Here is a 21,921-nt window from a genome sequence, read left to right as displayed (position 1 = left end):
TGTCTGCCTATGACTGAATGTTACATTGCACTCCTTTTTCTCGTGTGTTCACATTTTTCTCACTCACATTTGTAAGTTGCAAACATATGTATGGTGGATATATGCCAAATATAAATTCACAAATAGTATAATATCAAAACCTCATCTTTTTATGAGGAATATATATTTGGTGAGAAAAAGTCGTAAGTCCAAAGGAAAAGGTCAAATTAGCATTCAGCTATAGGCACCTGGGGGCAAAAAGATATAAAGAACTGTTACTGATAAGGTTCATCTTCTTTTAAGAAAGCACAGACAGACTGTTTTGTCATTTGGTGAGATGGGAACTCCTGAAACTTGAATCATGAAATAGACAACCTCAGAATTTCTGATACAGTCCAGGTAAGATATAAGGCAGGCAAATTGTAGTACCCAAGAAAAGTTTATGGAAACCAGTTGTGTTATAAAGAAATGGAAGAACCTAAAGTGATAACTCACACTTAATCAAAGGCACCATCAGGATTTAAAACAAAAGTGATGTATAGAAGGAAGAGATGGTTAAGGGTGAAAAATGGAGAAGTAGAATACTATTTATATCACATATTATTACTGGTAGAGAACATTATTTGTATGTTGCAAAATTTTAAAGTTTGGCTCTCCATCATTTCAAGGGTCTAGTGTTTTATGAGCACACATCAGAAAAAGGGTTAGTAAAAATAGCCATAGATCAGCCAATGGTGTTGGGAGATCTAGGCCGCTACATGCAAAAAGACGAATCTTGACCACTAACTTACACCATACACAAAAATATACTCGCCCTGGCTGGTGTGGCTCAGTGGACTGAGTGTCAGCCTGTGAACCGAAGGGTTGCTGGTTGGATTCCCAGTCAGGGCACATGCCTGGGTTGTGGGCCAGGTGCCCAGGGATGGGCATGTGAGAAGCAACCACACATTGATGTTTCTCTTTCTTTCCTTCCCCCTTCCTTCCCCTTTCTCTAAAAACAAATAAATAAAATCTTTTTAAAAAATAAATAAACTTAAGATGTATAAAAGCCTTAAATACAAATTGCTATACCATAAAAGTCCTAGAGGAGAACATAGGCAGGAAAATCTTGGATATTCCACACAGCAATATTTTCACTGATATGTCCCCTAGAGCAAGGTACATAAAGGAAACAATAAATAACTGGGATCTCATCAAAATAAAAAGCTCTGCACAGCTAAAGAAAACATCAGCAAAATGAAAAGGGAACCAACCGTATGGGAAAATATATTTCTAAATGATACCTTGGACAAGGGTTTGATCTCCAAAATATAAAGGAGTCACAGGGCTCCACTCCAGAAAGACAAATAACTCAGTTAAAAATGGGAAAAGGAGGACACTTCTCCAAGAAGGACATACCCAGGGACATATGAAAGGATGCTCAGTATAACCAGCCATCAAAAAGATGTAAATTAAAACCACAATGAGATACTAGTTCATACTGGTCAGAATGTCCATCATAACTAAGTCAACAAACAAGTGCTGGTGAGGGTGTGGAGAAAAGGGAACCCGAGTACATTGTTGGTGGGAATGCAGACTGGTGCAGCCACTGTGGAAAAGAGTATGGAATTTCCTCAGAAAATTAAATATGAAATTGTCTTTTGTCCTAGCAATTCTACTGCTGGGATTATACCCTAAAAATCCTGAAACACTAATTTGAAAGGACCTATACACCCTAATGGTCATAGCAGTACAATTTACAATAGTCAAGGGCTAGAAGCAACCTAAGTGCCCATCGGTAAATCAATGGATCAAAAAACTATGGTACATTTACACAATGGAATACTATGCAGCAGAAAGAAAGAAGGAGCTCCTACCCTTTGCAAAAGCATGGATGGAACTGGAGAGAATTATGCTAAGTGAAATAAGCCAGGTGGTAAAAGACAAATACCATATGATCTCACCTGTAAGTGGAACTTAATCAACAAAACAAACAAATGAGCAAAATAGAACCAGAGATTTGGAAATAAAGAACAAACTGACAGAGGGGAGGTGGGAGGGGTCCAAAGCGATCCCTTTGAAACACAATTTATTCTCCACTGGTAGTTTGGACTTTCCAAGACAACCCTGAGCAGAAACAGGCCCACGGAGCATGCGCCAAGCACTCTGGGGAGCCTCCTTCATTGACTGCTCCTGTCAGTGTGCTTGTTCTTAATCAAATGTTTGACTTTGATGAGGGATCACTGTGCATGTTTTGTTTTGTTTTTTTTTAACTTTATATTTTGAAAACTTTCAAACTTGTAGAAATTTTTCTTTTTTTCCTTTTCTTTTTTTTAAGTCACAGGTATGTTTATTATCCTCAGGAACATCTAGATTTTCCCTTCCCAGGAAGTGTTACAGGGGAGGCCAACCCTCAGGAGGCAGTGATGCCACCACCTGAAGCAGGCCCATGGGGCGGCAGTGTCATGGGAGGCAGGAACAGCGCCTTCAGCTTGCTGGACAGGCTGGCAATCTTGGGATCCTGGGCTTCATAAGATTTGACCAAGCAGGCAAACTTAAGAACACTTACCTCGTCACAGCTGAAGCCATAGGCGTTGATAACCTCCTGCTGAATCTGTGTGGCCACTGGCAGCACAAATTGCAACATCTTGCCCTTGTTGTATGTGTTGCCTCGAGCCTCATCTATGCGTATGGCATTCTCAGGGGTCCAGAACGCCTGGATCACCTTGGCCAGGACCATGTTGGTCTGCTCGTCACTCAGGGCGGCAGGTAAGGGGGAGGGTTGTCAAGAAACATGTATAAAGGACACATGGACAAAGCCAAAGGAGGGTAGGATTGAGGATGGGAAGTGCGGATGGCTAGGGCTGGAGGAAGGGTGGGGAGAAAATGGAGACAATTGTACCTAAACAACAATTAAAAACAGGTTAAACAGGATATGGCAGATTTCATGTAGACATGAGTCTTAAATTAAATTGTTATAGAAGAATGATAAAACTCTCAGTCATCTGGTGTTTCATCTATAAAATGGACAGATAGGGCTAAAGTCTTAGTTCTGTTCAGCAATACATTGTGTGATTATTAAATAAATAAGTCAATTAATTAATGGATAAAGTATATTAGGACTATTTCATAATGTTCAGTAAGGGAATTACTGAGTCTAAGTACTCTGGGGTTGAAAAGACTGTTTGCATGACATTCCAATAGGGACTAGTATTTTGGAAGGCAGCTACGCTCACCACTATATCACCAACGCCAACTGGGACTAGTATTTTGTATAATTTTCTTCATCATATTACAAGAAAATGAACTATACTAATAGGTTTGGTAAAAAGAATTGCATGAGAGAGATATACTACAGATCACTCCATATAAGTGTATGCAAATATTTTCTATGTTACTTTACCATATGTAGTACTCAATTGAACATACCATCATTTACTCAACCAGACCTGTTCTAATTGATGGACTTCTCAGCTATATTCATTATTTTGCTATCACCATTAATGGCACACAGATTAATCACAGAAAAGTCATTTTGTATTTTTGTCAATTATATATTTTGCATACATTTCTAATAGTTTGATTACTGGACAAAAAAGTATAAATGTTTATGTTTTTATGTTTTGGTGTTCAGAGATTTGTAATTGTGTTTTTTTATACCAATATGTTGTGTGTTTATATTTGTTATATTTGGTACAAATATGAAAAATAATGAATAAGCTAGTATGGCCTTATTCCTACTCTCTTCCTTCTTCCAATCAATACAAATTTGTTCTCATTTGAAACCTATGTAGCAATCATCAAGCTTAATCTGTTTTCTAAATAATGTCCCTATCTCCCTTGTTTGGGGCTAATCTTTGTACCATGGTTAGTAAAGGAGATAAGAAACATTTCCATACACTTAATATGGAGTAACTTATAGTATATCTTACTAGGTAAAATGAGTGAAGTGCTGATATTGTTTATAGTATTCTATTTATTAAGTAATAAAGAAAGGGTTTACAAGTAATTAAGGGGAATAAGGCTTATATACTCAAAATAAATAATGGAAGAAAAAAACAAAAAAGTAATAGTAACTTTAACCTTCAGGTGGGAGAAGGGACCACATGAAAGGTGCAAAGTAGAAATAAGGCTTCTGTGAACAAAAACTGTTCCAGTTTTCAGTTTGAACTCAGGTCAATGCACTTCAGTCAATACTGTAATGTCCAGCGTCCAACAGGCACTAGAATTACTGGGGTGATCACTTTGTAAGTTGTATAAATGTCTAATCACTATGCTGTACACCTGAGACTAATATAATATTGTGTATCATCTATAATTGAAATGAAGATGTATTTCATAACTTAGAAAAAAATAAGCCAAAATGGAAGAAAAGCCCGCTCACAAAATGTTGCAAACTTATTGAAACAAATGGACCTCATTACAAAGTTGGTGGCATAACCAAAAGAGAAAAACATTCCAAGTGACTTTAATATGTAGTTTTAAATACATAATATTTTCAGCAGCTTTATTGAAGTATCATTTACCTATAATACAATTCACTTATTTTAAACTTAAATGTAGAGTTTCATAAATTTTGGAAAATGTAGTCAATATATAGACTATTTCCAAGTCAAAACATTTCCTTAAATCCTCTGAGAGTTAATACTATTTCCCTTGACTCCTGAATCTTGGTGATTACTGATCAATTCTTTCACTTCAACTTTTATAGCATTTTATATAAATACAGGGTCTGACAGAAGTAATGCCTGCTTGAGTGTGATTGGTAAGGTAGTAATATGGGTGTGATAACTTATAGTTTTAATTTGAACATTTTGCCTAAGATATCATATGGTGTACATGAGTGGGATATTGTTATGTTATGGAATCACATGCTTATGATTTTGTAATAAAAAGGGGTCTTATTTGTGCCAACCCTGTGTAATCATCAGTATAGCATTTCATGTAAATATAACCGTCACTACCTCAGCTTTTGTATTTTTTCCCTCATAGTTTGATGTTTGAACTTGTCCATGTTAACACCCATATCAGTAGTTAATTTCTCCTTATGATGAGTGATAGTCCTTCATATGGCTATACCACAATTTGTTTATCCATTCACCAGATCACAACATTTGAATTGCTTCCTGTTCTGGCTAGTATAACTTACAATGCTTTGAACATCTGCATATAAGTCTGTGTGTGGGTAAATATTGGTTCTGAGTGAGTACATAGTAATGAGAGTTCTTAAATTTTCTGGTTGATATGGTATGATTATGTTTAATGTAGAAAACATCAAATTCTTTTATGAAAAAATCTGCTATGTTTAATTCATATGTATAGAAATGTATGAAATTTCACATGTATAGAAAAATTACATAGAAAGTAAAACCTACAGACTCTTTTCCAAATACCAGTGAAACTACTTACAGTCAGATAAAATGTTCCAAAGGCCTTTGTGGCACTAAAAAAGGAAATTCCCCCATGTTAAAGTTCTGTTCCACTGCCAGTGAGTCTGGCTGTAGCCCCGAGACTGCAGCTTTCTGCTCCTTCCTCTCCCTCTCCACTTATTTAATCTCCACTTTGGTTCTCAGTACCGCTGCGTAAGCTTTGTCTTATCCTTTGTTTCCCCATTCTGGGTTCTCCTCCAGCCCACTGTCCTCTGCTGGATTTTCCATTCTTTTGTGTGTACAACACCTCTTTGCAAATAAATGTTTCAACCAGCAGTTCCTTCTCTTTGAGGAACTGAAGTCCCAGTTTTCAGAGACTACACTGGGAGCTCCATCACCAGGAGAGCGACTAAAACTGCTTTTAACTCTCCTCCTCACAGCAATCTGTCTGAATTTTAAAGCCCATGCAACTTTCTCTAGTACTTGACACTGGAGAGTGTCTTATATTCCCCAGGGGAATTTCAGGGACTGCTAGCAAGTTATCATCACACCCTCCTCAGAGTGGAAGGTGTTTTAGTCTGTAGGGAACTTGATGTAGCTCCCAGTGTCTGCCCCATATACACACATTTTCCTTGAATGTTAGCAGCTCTTTTGAACGTACTCATGCTGGCCCAGGTACACATGACTCCTGAACCATGTACTAAAAATGGGATCTAATGACCCTGAGATATCCTAAGAAAGAAAATTGAATACTCCTAAATCCTCTAGTTAAGGGGCTGTGTAATTTCAGAGAGAGAGACAGAGAGACAGAGAGACAGAGAGAGGGAGAGAAGAGGAGCTGTCCCATTTACTAAGCCCTGCATGGGAGCAACACAAGTTTTTCAAGACAGTGCACCTGGATGATGAGGGCAAAGGAAAAACTCCTATTTTCCTTTTTCCAAAACAAGAAAAGTCCTTGTTCTTGATATAGTTCTGTCACTTGCACTTTGTGACTCTTGGCAAGTTACCATAGACTTCCTGAATCTTAGTTTCCTCATTCGTGGATGTGAAGGGTCATAACTGTCTCATGGGACTGTCAAACGGCCAAGTGAAAGGATATACAGGGTCTGACACAGATAATGCCCCTTTTTTGTTATAAAATCATAAGCATGTGATTCTGTAACATAACGATATCATACTCAAGCACACCATATGATGTTTTAGGTGAAATGTTCACATTAAAATGATAAATTATTACACCCACATTATTACCCTACCAAGCACTCTCAAGCAGGCATTACTTCTGCCGGACCCTGTATTGAAAGTGGTTTACCAGGGCCTTACTCATGGTAAATATTCAATAAGTATGTATGTATTCTTACATTAGATTTTTAATGAGAATAAAACTGCATTATTTATTCAAATAAATTGATTAGACATCAAGCATTAAACTGGTCATTATCTTTGTTTTACAAGTATAATATTACAAAGCAGGAACAAAGTAGAATCTGAAAAAGCTCAATTCCTGGACTGACATTTATAATCGTATATCCTACTAATCCCAAACCTCCCTGCATGGCACAAAACGGTAATGTCTACATAATTTAGAATTAATGCATTGTAGCTAGTCATTCTTGTAGATGGTTCCCTATGTAATGCAGAACTCAGTAAGCAGAAGCTGGAGAGTCAGCCTCACAGTGGTCTGTTCAGATGGCAACAACTTCAAAGCTACAATGTTATGTTGTTGGCAAAAAACAGTTTATTGAAAATGAGGAGAAATGTAAATGACTCCTGTAAAGAAATTAAATTAATGTTAGGTACTAGAACACAGATGTTTTGTGTGCCATACCTATACAACCATGTCATTAAATTCAAATCTCTAATTAACTGACATCTGTTTCTTGTTCAATTTTGATATGAGTCATTGAAACCATTTGCAGAAACAAGTACACTTGTGAAAGAAAAAAAAATGTTCCTGACCTTTTCTCTCCTATTTTTTCTGCTTTATTATTGATTTTTAAAAATTGACTGGCTGACTAATTCAATGATTCAGAACTAAGACATTCCTGACACTCCAAAGCCTGTTTATCTTACTTGTTAGCTTCAGATGCTGGGCAACAAAAGATTCTCTAATAAAATAAGAAACAGTAACTAATGTTAAATCATGAAAAACAGGTTGCTGAATCTCAGGCAAGATTGTCTAATTAATTTTAGAAGAAAAACAGATGAGCTAATTTTAGACTAGCCTGAAAGCCCAGTTTCTTTTTATCAAGAAATATTAACATTTCAATTTAATTAAAAATACGGATCATCTATTAGAAATGTATCTCTATCACGTGTATCTGGACCAAAAAAAAGGGGAGGGATCATTTTGAATGACATAGAGTTTATTCAAGGTCTAACTCTGAAACTATGTAACTTTTGTAGTTACCCTCCCTGAATTCCATTTTGCTTACAAATAAATTGTAATAGTATTAGGTCCAACATCAAAGAGTACAATGAAGAATGGCATAAATACTCTTTATATATGCCAGTGTGGTACATACTTTGTGATAGCTGCTTAGCAAGTCATAATTTATTACTTTTGTGAATAGCTACCCTGCACATGCTTAGAACATGCTTCCTACAGGTTGGCAATTTCCCACATTTGTCATCCATTTTACCATGATAAAAGCCAGAAAATCTGGATTCTTACTTTCTCTTGTATGTAACAATGGGCATATCTCCTAGGTATGAGGAGCTCAGGTGAGCTGCAGAGAGCTGAACGGCCAAGGGTAGAAGTAGCTAAAGACAGAGGCCAAAAATAAAAGTAATCGCTTTGCCTTTAATCACTTACTGTGACAGTATGGGCAAAGTCTAAACCAGAGAAAGAGCCAACTTCTCCCCTTCCCCTCCCTTTCTATGTTTCTTCATGGAATGGATCACAGGTCAAATGTCAGGTGGACAGCATAGGCTTGGGGGCACCTCACTGTTGAGGGAGCACTGAACACAAGTTTCCTGCAGTTTGTATGGACAGAGGGGGTGCAGGGGCCAGTGAGGAGGAAGAGCTAGGAATGGAAAAAGCACTGAGTACCAACTCAGAGTAAAGAAAAATGTTTTTGAGATTCCCCTCTATCTCTTCCTTAAATCAGGATGTTTCAAAAGAGGTGCCTGGGGAAGGCTTCTGTGGAGGATCCAGAAAAAGAAACCTCTGAAGAATACGCCTGGGCTAGGAATGCACATGCACAACTGAGCAGGCCAGCCAGCAGCCGGAGTCTGCCACTGCGACGCCCTTTAGAGACTGCAATCCCCTGCTTGCTCACAAAATCTGGCGTGGAAAGGACAGCTTTCCCCTGTGAGGACTGCCAGGTAAAACCTTTAGAATAGCCTGTGGTTGGCCTGAAAATCATACATAGAATATTTGCCCTGGAGCTGGACTCATCTCATTGGGGTCCTTCCATCAGGTTAATTCAAAGGAGGCATTGATATTGATTTGAGCAACGTGATAAGGTAGTCTCATTTGGGTGAGTGTCCGAGGGAGGTATTTCTCTTTTCAAGCACAATGACCGTGTAGTTGTTTCTGATGCAGCAGAGGAGAAGATCCTTGCACTTGAACATGACCATCCTCACTGCTGAGCCATGAGGGCAGTGTGGCCACTAGACCCCTCCCCCAGCATTGTGCGATTAGGTCTTATTCTTGGCTGCTGAGCTGCAGAGAGGGATCCTTTGAACTACCTGACTACAGTACCATCTACCAAAGTAAATGGTAGATGGTCTCAGTACCTCTACCGAACAACAGCAACAACAACAATAAACTTATGTGCTAAATCAGCATCTGTGCATATGTGGAATTTTATTATTTTGAATAGCACTTTATAATTTCCTCATTTGGTGAAATTTACTTTTACTACATTAAAAAAATTCTTTGTTTATGAATTTATGGAATTAGGCTGCATGAAATATATAATGTGTTGAAGTCTTAGTATGGTACCCATAAGCTCATAAATATTTTAAATTAGTGATGCCACAAGCAAAGATATCCATGTACCTGCATTTACACAAAGCCATCATAAAAAAGAGCTGATCTCAAAGTTTAAGACAGATTACTTTAATAAATGCAAATTCAGTCAGTTCAGGAAGCAGGCAGTTTATTTTTAAATTAACAATTTTATTGTGATTTAAGTTCTATGAATATTATTATTTCATTTTGAGACCTATACTTAAGGATAACGGAAAATAACTTAAAAAAACAAATGGAAAATATTTTGTCTTTTATACCAGAGAGCTCAAGATAAAATATATTGACATAGTGTCAGAATGACTTCTGAACACCTGGACATCAAACTTGCTGCACTGCTGTTGAAAAAAACAAATGCTAATGATGTGGACTGAATTTAGATTAGACTATCCTTTATGGGGGAAGTCTTAGTCTGGTTTCTCAATGTGCATGTTTAGGAAACTTGATAGAAACAGTCTCTGCAATTTTATAGTGAAATCTTTAGGTAAAACAAACACAAATACCTGGCTGGTTTGCTATCTGAGCAAGATAGACCACTTCTCAAATGGGATAATTTTATTTAGCTTATTTTCCAGTGACACCAGGTGCATTTTCCCAACAGATGTGAATACAAACTTAGATACTAATTTATTTCCTTCCTTTCAGCAAGGTTTTTATTCTTGTATTGCCTCTTGTTAAAATGGAAACTGGTCTGAAATCAAATACTAATGTATTAAGACAAGTTCTCTCAGGAGGTTGTATTGAGGAAAGAGGACACTTTCAATATCATTCTTCTCAGAGTTCTGTGTTATGGTATTTATGATGTTTTAGGACAGTGCATGGAGTTATCACCTTCCCGTGCTTCTTTCCAATTTCTCCTTTTCAGTAGCCCTTGGGACTATTTCAATGCCAAAGCTTTGCTGTATAGCCATGATCTTTACTTAACCTGAAAATTTGTAGCCAGAATGGGGGAAAAATGGAAGAAACGGGAAAAGGGAACAGACCTCCATTCCTAAATCTGCATCAAACCCAGGAGAAGGAGAAGTTCTTGGATAAACTTGATCAGATTTAAGATATCCTGAAGAATCAACTCTTCTAAAATATAACATGGCTTCACAGATTTAACCTAAGTAATCATAATTGGGTCAACTTGTTTTACACATTATACCCGTTTTTCCCATTCACCCAGAATGCATAACACACTAAGTCTCTAAGGAGCTACATAGCTTGCTAGCAGAGATTTCAAGGAAAACATTGAGCTTCTTAATTAAAATCTGAAATTACATTTTATAATAGCTTCAGTGTTTAGGTAGTCTCAAGTACAACATTGAAAGGATTGAAGTACGAGATTTCCTTGGCATAAATAAACAAGTATGCCATAAATTTACTTGCTGTACCTTGATTTCATAAAATATGCTACTCAATAATATTGGAATGTTCTGTTTTTTTGCTTTTCTTTACTTGGATTAGTTATGTTAAGGGCATTTCTAATTCTATCTTTGCATTATTTTGGAAAGTGGGACACGGGGCATTTCCTTAATAGGCTTCAGTTTTCATTCTGTCAAATGTTATCACAACTTGAAAGTAAAGAATTAAAAGTTTAAAGTGGAATTGGAAACAAACAAAAGAAATTCCTTTGTGAACTTTAAATCCTGCCAGCCCTTTCACTAAGCCTTTTTTCACTTTGCTCATAGAATTGTGAGAAAAAATTAGGATTATTAACATATTTTGTAGATCATAAAACTCTAGGTATTTAAGTAAGGTATTATTAATTACATGTCAAGGACAACAGCTAACAGTTTATCCTCTTGTGTTTTTGTCACTTCTCTTATTTCATTTACAACTTCTAAAAACCCACTTGGATGTTTATGTTTTAATTTAGCAAAAAAATTTTGGTGTTTACATATATTACTGAGAATAAATCTAGAATATTTTTGGTTACAAATGATGGTACATGCTTAAATAATTAAGGCTTTCTTTATATTTTTTATTATTTAATCATGATTTTCCAACTTTAGCTTCTTTAATATAATAAAATGTTTTAATTAGAAGTTAAAGCTAATTAACATGATGCTTTTATTTTTCTGACCTTTGCTACATTTTATATATCTTCTAGACATACTTAGATATTAATGTGTTAGCATTCCCTAACTTTTTAATCAATGCAAACTTTGTAATGTTAGCTTACCCCCTTTCTCACACATCTCTTAAGGAATCTGCAGTCATCTTTACCTCTATACCAATTCAATAATCAAATACTTGGGACAGATTTAATGCAAAATGTTTGTTATATTTTTGAAATATTTTGTACATTTTATGTTTATATTTCTGATGTTTTTTGTAACAACTTCAACAGTAATCTTGATAACAAAATGTTTTACTAACATGAGGCAATTATGTTTTATGCATAGTCTTCCTTACTAATCTTTAGATAATTCAAAACTTAGGTAATTCAGGACAGCTCATGACAAAAATAGTGAATATTTCTGTCTCTTAGTGTATTGGATATTGTCACATAGCATTAACGTAAGTATAGTTCACAATCATTCTGTATTTCTCAGCTGTGGAATTATGCTAATTTTTAAGAATTTTACATTTTTAGGATTCTCCTATTTCAATTTTTTACTGATGAAGTGAGATGTATTAACATATTTTTTCAAATTTATATAATGTGACATGTCCAAAAGAATATTCAAACATATAAAATGATATGATAAATAAGTGAAATAAGAAAGTTATATCTGACTATAAGAATAAGGTGTCTCTGTTAAAAGCAAAAACATGGTGACATAAAACTGTCCACAAACTTCTGTTCTTCATTGACAATTTCTGATCATGGTGGAAAACATAGTAACAGACTAGCTGTTCTGCTGCAAACAACTACAGAACTTACAAAAATATTAGGAGACAGTGATAGGTAGAATAACAGCTTCCCCCAAATGTCTAAACCTTAATCTCTAGAACCTGAGGATATGTTACATGACATAAAAGTGACTTGCAGATGTCAGTAAATCTATGCACTTTGAAAAGGGAGATTCTCCTCCTGAATTATCTGGTGGGCTTAATCTGATTGTGTAAATTCTTAAACATGTAGAACCTTTCTAAACTGGGTTTGTAAAATGAGACAAAAAGGAGAGGAAAAGAGAGGTGTGAGGTGAGAAGGACATTGCTGCTGTCTTTGAAAGTGGAGAGGAGCTAGGAACCAGGAAATGCTGGAAACCTCTAGTTACACTGGAAAAGGCAAGGTAATGGATGATCCCCTAGGCCTCTGGAAAGAAACACAGCCCTGCTGATGTATTGATTTAGCCCAGAGACCCCCATTCCAGCTTCTGACCTGCTGTAAGACAATAAATTTGCATTGTTGAAGCCACTAAGTAGGTGGAATGTGTTACAGCAGCAGTAGAATGCTAATACAGACTTTGCTCTCTAGTAGAGGGGTGCTGCTATAACAAATACTTAAAAGTGTGAAATGACTTTGGAATTGGGCAGCAGTCACTGGCTAAAAAAATATTAAAGAACATGATAAAAAAAAAGCATAAAGTGACCTTGAAGGGACTGTTAGAGAAATATGGATGTTAATGACTACCAGTGATAAGTCAAAAGAAAGTGAGGAGCTCTATGGAGGAAACCTAAATCACTATAGAGAAAGCCTAAATCATCAAGAAATGACTGCTAGTAGTTATCTGAACATTAAAGGAATTTCTAGTGAAGTTCCAGAAGGATGTGAGTAGCATGTAATTGGAAACTGGAGGAGAAAGGACACTCCTTAAACAATGGCAGAAAACAGTGAACTTGTAGACTGCATATAAGTGAGAACAACATGTTTAAGTAATGAATTGGAATACTTAACTGAGATTTCTAAGCAAAGTGTTATTGAAAGTGTGTGCTGTTATTTTCCCCCCCGTGTTGCTTATAGGAAAATGCGAGATAAATTGAGGGTAGAACTCTCCAAACATGGGACCAGAACTTGATGATTTGGGAATTTCTTACCCTACCCAGATGGCAAAGATGCTAAATTAAAGGATTTGGTATCAGGAAAGACTTCTCTTAAGTAAAAGCCAGGGTTTGGCTCAGCTTTTTGCTAATAACTCTGAAAAACCAAATGGTCAGAATATTCAGTCACACAAGTAGCTCTTTGAAGAGATTGATGGTATAACTCATAGATCCTCTCAGCCATCTCAGAAGAAACCAAAAAATAGAGAGAGGATTATGTAAGAAAGCCCCCTTATTTAATGGAGTGAATCTCCACAATATACATAGGAGATGTAGAAAGTTCCTGAGGATTTTATATAACCAGAAATACTGCCAGTTTGTACCAAAAGAAAAGGAACAGTAATACGTGAAAGAAAACATCCAGACTTTTCAAAATTCTACAGGCAAGAAACAAGTTAACGAAACCTCCCCGCTGCAAACACAAGCTATGTCCTATGGAAAAAGAAGTATATCTGAGCGGGCAGAGACATGAGCCCAGAGGGCAGAGTTGCAAATTCAGAGGACTGACTTGCAAGCTGCAGAGGATAATTTCTAACCTTTGAAATCTAATGGAATTTGCTTGATGGATATTGATATTACTTGTGAACACTGACTACTTTTTCTTCTTCAATTTTCTCCCTTTTTTGAAATAGAATGCCGATAGCTATTGTCCTGGCTCTGTCCCACCATCATATTAGATAACTTATTTCTGTGTACCTGTGTTGGACTTCTGACCTTTGGAATCTAAAATGATATGTTTGTATTGTTTAACCCACTATTACACTATTGTTTTCAGCCATTGGAAGATAGTCAACTTATGACTATAACTCCTGTGAGAAGGAAAACACACAAAGTAAACTCATAATCTTCCAGGATTTCTGTTTGAGGGCAGTGTACTAACTAAAATCCATGGAACTACAACTCAAACAGAGCAGAGTGGTCTTGCTGAGCTGAGGAAGCAAAATTCAGAGATTGGGATACTGAAGTAGCCAGTGTACGGTATCTAAGAAAAACAAGATATTCAGAGAAATATACTACAGAAATATGAATGGGGTCCCTTAAGTTTGATGAATTATAAACTGGGCCCGTGAAGGGTGAAACTCTATGAGATCTAACAGACAACAGGTATCAGGGAGCTGTGTGCTGAACAGAGGTTTTAGGAGGTCACAAATTTCTTGAAGACATTGTATTTATGATGATCCAGAACAAAGAGACCTTGCTAAATATTTGAGATTCAGTTGAAATATTGGAAAAGCTACATCTTAGGAATAGGATCACTCTAGCTTTAGAGTCAGAGTTTTCCTACATGAGACCTAAATAGCTTAAGAGCAGGACTTGAAAACATGAAGCTACTTTGTTCATAAATGAACCACTTAAAGGAATAAATTCAGCAAGCTTTATAGGAAAGTAGTAATATTTACATTTTCAAAAATATTAAGCTAAAACAATACTAGCATAACAATATTTATGCTAATATTTAGCATAAATAAAAATGTATTTGATATACGGAGAAAAAAACAGTACTTACAACTGGGGAAAACATCAATGAATTGAAATAGGCCCAGATATGCAAAACATGTTGAAATTAGCAAATAAGAACTCGGAAATAACTGTTTTAAAAGTGCTTAAGAATTTAAGCACTGGAAAGCAATGGAAAGGATGGACACAATGAGTGAGTCGATTAGAAGTACCAATTGAGAAATGCATACTATTAAACAAGTAAATGGAAATTATAGAATCAGAAAATTCAGTTTATGAAATTTAATAGTAAATTGCACACTGCAAAAGAAAGAATCTGTGAATTTGAAACAGGACAATAGAAGGCATCCAAACTAAAGCACAGAAATAAAAAAGGTATGAACAAAATCTCAGTGACCTATGAACATATTAATTACTTGAAGTCTCAGAAGGAGAAAATAAATACATTGGGAAAGAAAAATATTTAAAAAATTAATAGCTGACAGAGAAAGACAAGAACCATATGATTTCACTCATATGTGGAATCTAATAAACAAAATTAACTAATGAGCAAAATAAAGAAAGACTCATGAATAGAGAACAGGCTGACAGCTGCTTGGGGGTGGAGGCTGGGGTGATGGAGGGATTGAGGAAAAAAGAAAAAAGAGAGAAAAAACTCATGGACACAGTCAGAGTGGTGATTACTGGGGGAAGGGAGCATTGAGGGGGGTAGAAGAGAGTATAAGGGGAATAAGTGGTGATAGAGTCTTGACTTGGGATGGTGATACACACTGCAGTATGCAGATGACGTGTTGTAGAATTGTGCACCTAAAATCTGTATGAGTTTGTTAACCAGTAAAATTTAATAAAAAGGAAAAAAATAACAATTAATAGCAGAAAAATTTCAAATTCTTGAAAAATATTCAATCTAAAGACCTAAGAGGTTCATTTTCCTCAAGACTTATTAACATAAAGAATGCATAGGATATTATAGTTACCTTGCTTGAAAATAAAAGTAAAGAGAAAAGCCTAAATACAGCCAGAGGATGAAATTAGACACAAAATACACGGAGGATTAACAACGAGCATGACCACTGACTTCTCATCAAAAATATTGCAAACCAAAACAACACAAATGCCATTTTTACATCACAGATTATCAGCCTAGAATTGTTTCTAAAGACAGATAGACTTAATAAATGAGGTGAAAATAAAAATGTTTTCAGATGAAAACAAAAGCTTAGAGAACTTTTCACAGATAGCACTGCTACAAGAAATGTTAAAGAAATGTAAATTAAATGAAAATGGTGTTAGAAAGTTAGATCTATTCAAAACCATGGAATGGATCAAAGATGGAAAATATATCAATGATATAAAATAAATTTTCTTCTCTCTTAATTTCTTTAAACTTAATAAATTGCTTAAATCAAAAATAATAATTATATGGCTTTTATAAGATATATAAAAGTAAAATGTGTGACAAAATTAGTTTGAAATATGGGATCTGGGTAAATAAATAAATACTATTTTTACATTTTTTTTTGCAACACATAAATGCATAATAATTGCTAGCACACTGTTATGTTAAGGATGTAGAATATAATTTCTAGATTAACCAGTAAAATTACAACAAACATGTATAACTAAAAAATCAATTAAAAATTAAAAAATGAAATGTTTTTTTAAAGAAAATCTCAGTGAATGCAAAATAATTTGATAAGAGAAAGGGTGATGAAATCAAATCAAATCAACCTAACAAACAAATTTCAGATAGGTTAAATAGAAAACAAATAATAATTTGTTATGCTTAAACACAGTCATATCAATAAAATAAAACTCTGCTACAAGAACTAATTGTATATGTGACAAAGATTAGCCCTCAGGAACATTTTTTTTTCCTAATTTCCTAAGTCAAAAAAAAAAAGGACAAACTCTGGAGCAAAATAATAAAATTTGTTCATTGGACTTGTTCATCCTATTGTTCATATCAGTCTAGAGATGTTATCCTTTTCATCAAAAGTGGTATGTTTCATCCCTTTACAGAATAATTATTATAAATAATTGAGGTAAAATAATGCTGGAGAAGGACTCAGAGTGGAAAATAAAATTTTCCTCTAAGTTTCCCTGTTTTGTTGATTTGGTTCCAAAAGCCAAAGTGAATTCTTAGACATAGATGAACTATTTGAGAAGGATAGAAATCAATCTCCAACAGATTAGTTAGCAAGAGATTTTCTTACCTGGCTAGAGACAAAGAAAGGAGGAAAGAAGAGAAAGGAAAGAGAAGAGGACAGAAGACGGGGAGGGAAGGGGAAGAAAGGGGAGGAAAGGGGAGGGGAGAGAAGTGTGGAGGATACTTGGGACATATTGGAAGTTATGAGAGTTTTTGGTCCTTGCACTCTGCTGCTCAATGCCATGTTAAGTGTGAGGTATGTCAGGCCAGATGGGATTCCCAAGGCCCATCCTTGGCGTGTACCAATAGATAGCAATATAGTAATTTTCAAGCCCTATATACTATACATATAGTAGGAGCAACAGAATCATTGAAACTAAGGCACATGGAGGAATGGAATAATGGACATTTTAGTAGCAGCCTATGTACCAGCTGCTCCCAGCTACAGAACTTCCTCTGGAGTGTTTGAATTGAATTAAACTGTGGACTGCAATGACACTATGCAAACCGAACCATGGATATCAAATGAAGTTAAATGTCCTGTCATCCCAGCAGGTTGGCACTGGGGTGAGGGTGGCACGCCAAAGGGAAATGAAATTGTTTAAATGAAAATGAAAAAAAAATTGGCAATGTTTCACACTTTAGTTTGTAAATGGACATTCCTATTTTTACCACTAATATTTAATGACAGCTTTTTGCAAGTTTTGTGCTGAGAACTTTGCATGAAATACCTTATTTAATCTTCACAACCATCTTTTCTGTAAATTATGGAGCATTATTTTAAATTGTATAGTGTGGAAGGCAATCTTTAAAATCATACCCATATATTTTAACCTTCAAGGCTTAGAAACACAGTTCTGTCAGTCAGCCAAGTTGGTATTTTTCTTTGTCCAAACTAATTACTGCGCTGCACTGCCTCTTTAGCTGTGAGGAAGTGAGCAAAATCTAAGAAAGCAAGAAAAGAAGCTTGTCTCACAGAGTAAATCTTTAAAGTCCTCATCACAAGAAAAAAAATGTCACTGTGTCTAGTGATGGATGCTAATTAGACTTATTATAATGATCATTTCACAATATATACAAGTATTGAATCGTTACCTTGTATATCTAAAGCATATATAATGTGACGTGTCAATTATACCTTAATTTAAAAAATAAAGAAGCATATCAGGTTGATGGAATTACTCAGGATGACGCTTGCTTGCTGTTTGAGAAGGGCTAATATGGAAGAAAGAAGCAGCATGCACCATGTTCATTATATTGTTCATGTTTTATCTCTTCATTTCTTTTTTTAAAAAAGATTTTATTTTTTCTTATTTTTAGATAGAGGGAAAGGGAGGCAGAAAGAGAGGGAGAGAAACATCACTGTGTGGTTGCCTCTCACACGCCCTGCACCAAGGAACCTGGCCTGCAACCCAGGCGTGTGCCCTCACTGGGAATCGAACTGCTGACCCTTTGGTTCGCAGGCTGGCACTCAATCCACTGAGCCATACCAGCCAGGGCTACCTCTTCATTTCTTCAGCCTAGATTGTTCTGTGCATGGAGGTGAATAATGTTTAAGACATTATTTCTCCCATGATGCTCTTTGGGACACTATTTCTACAGCATGTTAATAGGTGTAGCAAACAGGACTCAGGGCAGCAGAAGCTAAGGAAGCAGTGAGCATAAAAAGTCTAAATCTCTGTGTGCAGGGTCAGAAAGAGAGAGGGGAGGTTCTTTTTCTAAGAATTCAGTCTTTAATAACTGCAGGAAGTCTCAGAAGTTTTAATTAATATTTTAGTGGAAATCTAGGAGGATGATTTGTAGCATGTTTTAAATTTATGAAATCATGGGTTTATAAAAATATTTAAATTATCATTTACTTGTCTATGTGCACATGCACTTATATTTATTTACATATTATTTGATTGATTACTTGCTAGGTACCTCAAGGGGACAATTTGCAATTTGGATGAGATGCATTGTACAGAACATTGGTTTATAAAAAGGATACCCCTTAACATCCTAAAAATCTATAAGTCAGTATCCTTGTCCTGTCTGGGGCCATTATTGGACTTGACTAATTCTTTTACTTTGCTCCTTATCTTTGTTTCTAGACATAAAGAGTAAGACCTGGATAACTAGCACCAGTACCTACCTTCCAACCTGACCCTATCTCTTAGTGACAGAAAATGATGTTCACTTTTAACAATAATGCATAGGAGATCACTCTGCACTGACTCTGATATCTGTGATTTTCTTTGTGTGGTAGTTGTGCATTTTCGACCCAAGGCAAGCCAGTGATCACTCTGCAGCTCAGCTTGCCCTTCTCAAAATGACAGTATGAGCCAGTATAAGCTAAAATCCCCCTTTACATAAATAGGTCTCATGTTTTAGAACATGAGAAGTTTAGAAGAATTTTAAACTAAACTAGATCATCAGCCTGTTTAGTAGCCTCATGATTTGTTATCAACAAACTAGCCTTCGTGGTTAATTTTTGGGGGGGCAAGTTTGTTTATACCTCTTTGCAGCTAATTAAAAATATGGAAATATGATAACCAGAACAGCTGGCATGGTACCCAAAGCCCTGCACTCAATTAATCCCAAATTCTTTTTAAGAAATAATACAAGAAATTTAAAAAATGTCATTATTTGTAAAACATATTCTTTTATTCATTTTGATTTAGAAATGCATATTTACCTTCCTTTTCAACTTTTAATCCTCATTCTTCAGATAATGGCAGACATCTTGCTATTATTGTTGCCCTATGATATTTTCCCGAGGTCATGTTTTTCTCCTGGTGCACATGCCTACTAATCTGTGAAGGTATATTTCTCAAAAAGAATATCTAAAAGGGAAGGAACATAGGCCTGTGGGTCAATAGGAACCATATCTTTAAAAAGAGACTAGTATAAAACCACAGAAAAATGTCAATATTAAAACCCTTAATAGCTATACACAATGCCATTTAAGAAGTAAGATTTGTCTTCAGGTTCTCTAACCCAGTTATTCATGAACTGACAGGAAATGCCTGACCTGAGGGATATTATTATTTTAAACTTTGTCTTTTTCTTTCTTCCTCAAGTCTGCAACATCTCTATCACACTGACCACTTTTAATAAAATCCTTTTTTTGGTGACTATATATTTTCTAGAAAGTAATAAATTGTGTCCAGTAAGAAAAAAAATGGATTTTATTTTAGATGTTGTCTGAAGGTTACAATCTTATTAGAAGGCTGTGAATTTGAAAAATGTTAACTATGCAAAGGATGACAGCTCCTGTATTATGCAGCATTCTGAAGTCAATGTGAAATGAAGAGATTTCCATTAAAAAAACAGCAAATGCAATTTTATTTACTGAACACCTCATTATTTTTTCTAAGAACTTTTGATATTCCTGTTGATTCATAATTTATTAGTTTTGATGAAAGACTTATTGATGACTGAAAAGAATACAAACTGATAAAATGTAATATTCAATTTTATGCATGTTTTGTTTTTTGCCAAAAAGTGGTATTCTGTTTCTCTTGAATATTATATATCACCTCTGTGCTTAACATTGGGTTCAACTGAATACAGGTGGTTGATGTTTAGTGGTATTTTGAAAATGGTCCTTAACCTGGAGATATGTTAGCATTATCCAGGGTTTAGTACTGAGGAAAGTCTAAAGCAATGACTATAGCTGATATATTTTCCTGTATAATCCTCTTGTTTTTTTCATTTAATGTCTAAGCTTTGTTCCCATAATTCCAAGCTTGAGCAATGGTCTTTGTGATGAATTATGTATTATGTAAGAAAGTACACATACAACCCAAATCGTGATGACAAATTATTTGTTTTTATATTATAATTTGGTGAAATAAAATCTTAGTAACTTTAAACAGTATATGCTATATTCTACAACTGCGTAGGACATTGGTTTGTCAGGAAAGTGGTGGATACTTTACACGGCAGTTAGTGCCTCCTTGTATACTGTCTCTTCTGTATTTGCAATTGTTCCCCTGCCTATCTCTTTGGGATATGATAAAGCACTCTGGTATGGCTTGGTGCTCAAAAATGTGAACAATAATGGCAAATAAAAATACTTAATATACAAAAGAGAGAAGACAAAAGGTATTAAAATATATTATTATGAAAACTTCTCAAATTATAGGTCCCTTCTATGGGTTAGAAAGAGGAATGGTACATGGCCAGGGTTTTTTCCAAGAATGACCTTTTCAAGTATGAGTACTTTTTAGTATATTTTATAGAATATGTACTTTAGAGTAACTGATAGAGGGAAGTAATCAATCCCTTATTGTGCACTTAGTTGCTATTAGTTGCTATTTTCATGATTTTTAGCCTAGGGATAATGGATTGTCTTTTTTGGTTCACAGATTTTTGAAATATTAATCTCTCAAGCTTTTATTAGTGAAATATAACTATAAAGAAAATATTTTAGTGTCATTATGAGGTCTAAATTCATTATGAGGTCTTATCATTTTAGTTTCTCTGAAGTGGTAGAATAATGGAAGACCATTGATACCATGCTGACTTCTCGGGCAGAAGAAATGAATGAAATATATAGTTAAGGGAATTTAAAACAACCCGGGAGATGCCATTGTGGAGATATGGGAGTGCAGGTAAGCACACGATGTGGCCACGTAGTTATTGGATGGCATGGACCCATGCAAACTGGAGTGGAACCATCATTAGCAAACAAGAAGAAATTTCACATATAGCTAACCCTTGAAATCCAGAGCTCCTTTAAAGCTTTTCATTGGAAAAATGCTCTTAAAGCTATGGATTAAACAAGCAAACAAGCAAACAAAAAGCCATTGCTATGTTTATATTTTTCTAGCAGATGACCTTAAGTAGTATCTGATTTCCAAATGCTTCTTATGTTGTAGAAAATATTATGTTTTCTATAAAATATCTTTAACTCAGAAGACTTCAAGAAAAGTGGCAGAAGTAAAAACTATTAATTTTGCAATCTTATTATGCAAATTGTAAAAACCTATTCACTGTAGTGTTCAAGCCTCTGCAGGCATTAGTGGTCTCTGCAATTGAAAAATGGGAAATTT

At 35.4% G+C, this 21,921-nt stretch overlaps 1 protein-coding gene across 1 annotated transcript; it reads right to left on the bottom strand.

The window, feature by feature from the left end:
• Positions 1 to 2,285: 2,285 nt before the first annotated feature.
• LOC114512962 (protein C10-like) lies at positions 2,286 to 2,734 on the bottom strand (the record flags this gene model as incomplete). Its single annotated transcript, XM_036016575.1, has 1 exon — positions 2,286 to 2,734. A coding segment is annotated over one exon (363 nt), but the record flags the coding sequence as incomplete, so codon positions are not given.
• Positions 2,735 to 21,921: the final 19,187 nt, after the last annotated feature.

This window comes from Phyllostomus discolor, chromosome 2 (genome assembly GCF_004126475.2).
Source record: "Phyllostomus discolor isolate MPI-MPIP mPhyDis1 chromosome 2, mPhyDis1.pri.v3, whole genome shotgun sequence".
Classification (NCBI taxonomy): Eukaryota; Metazoa; Chordata; class Mammalia; order Chiroptera; family Phyllostomidae; genus Phyllostomus; species Phyllostomus discolor.
Note: the sequence above shows the minus strand (reverse complement) of the source record. Positions and strands in the feature narration are given on the sequence as shown.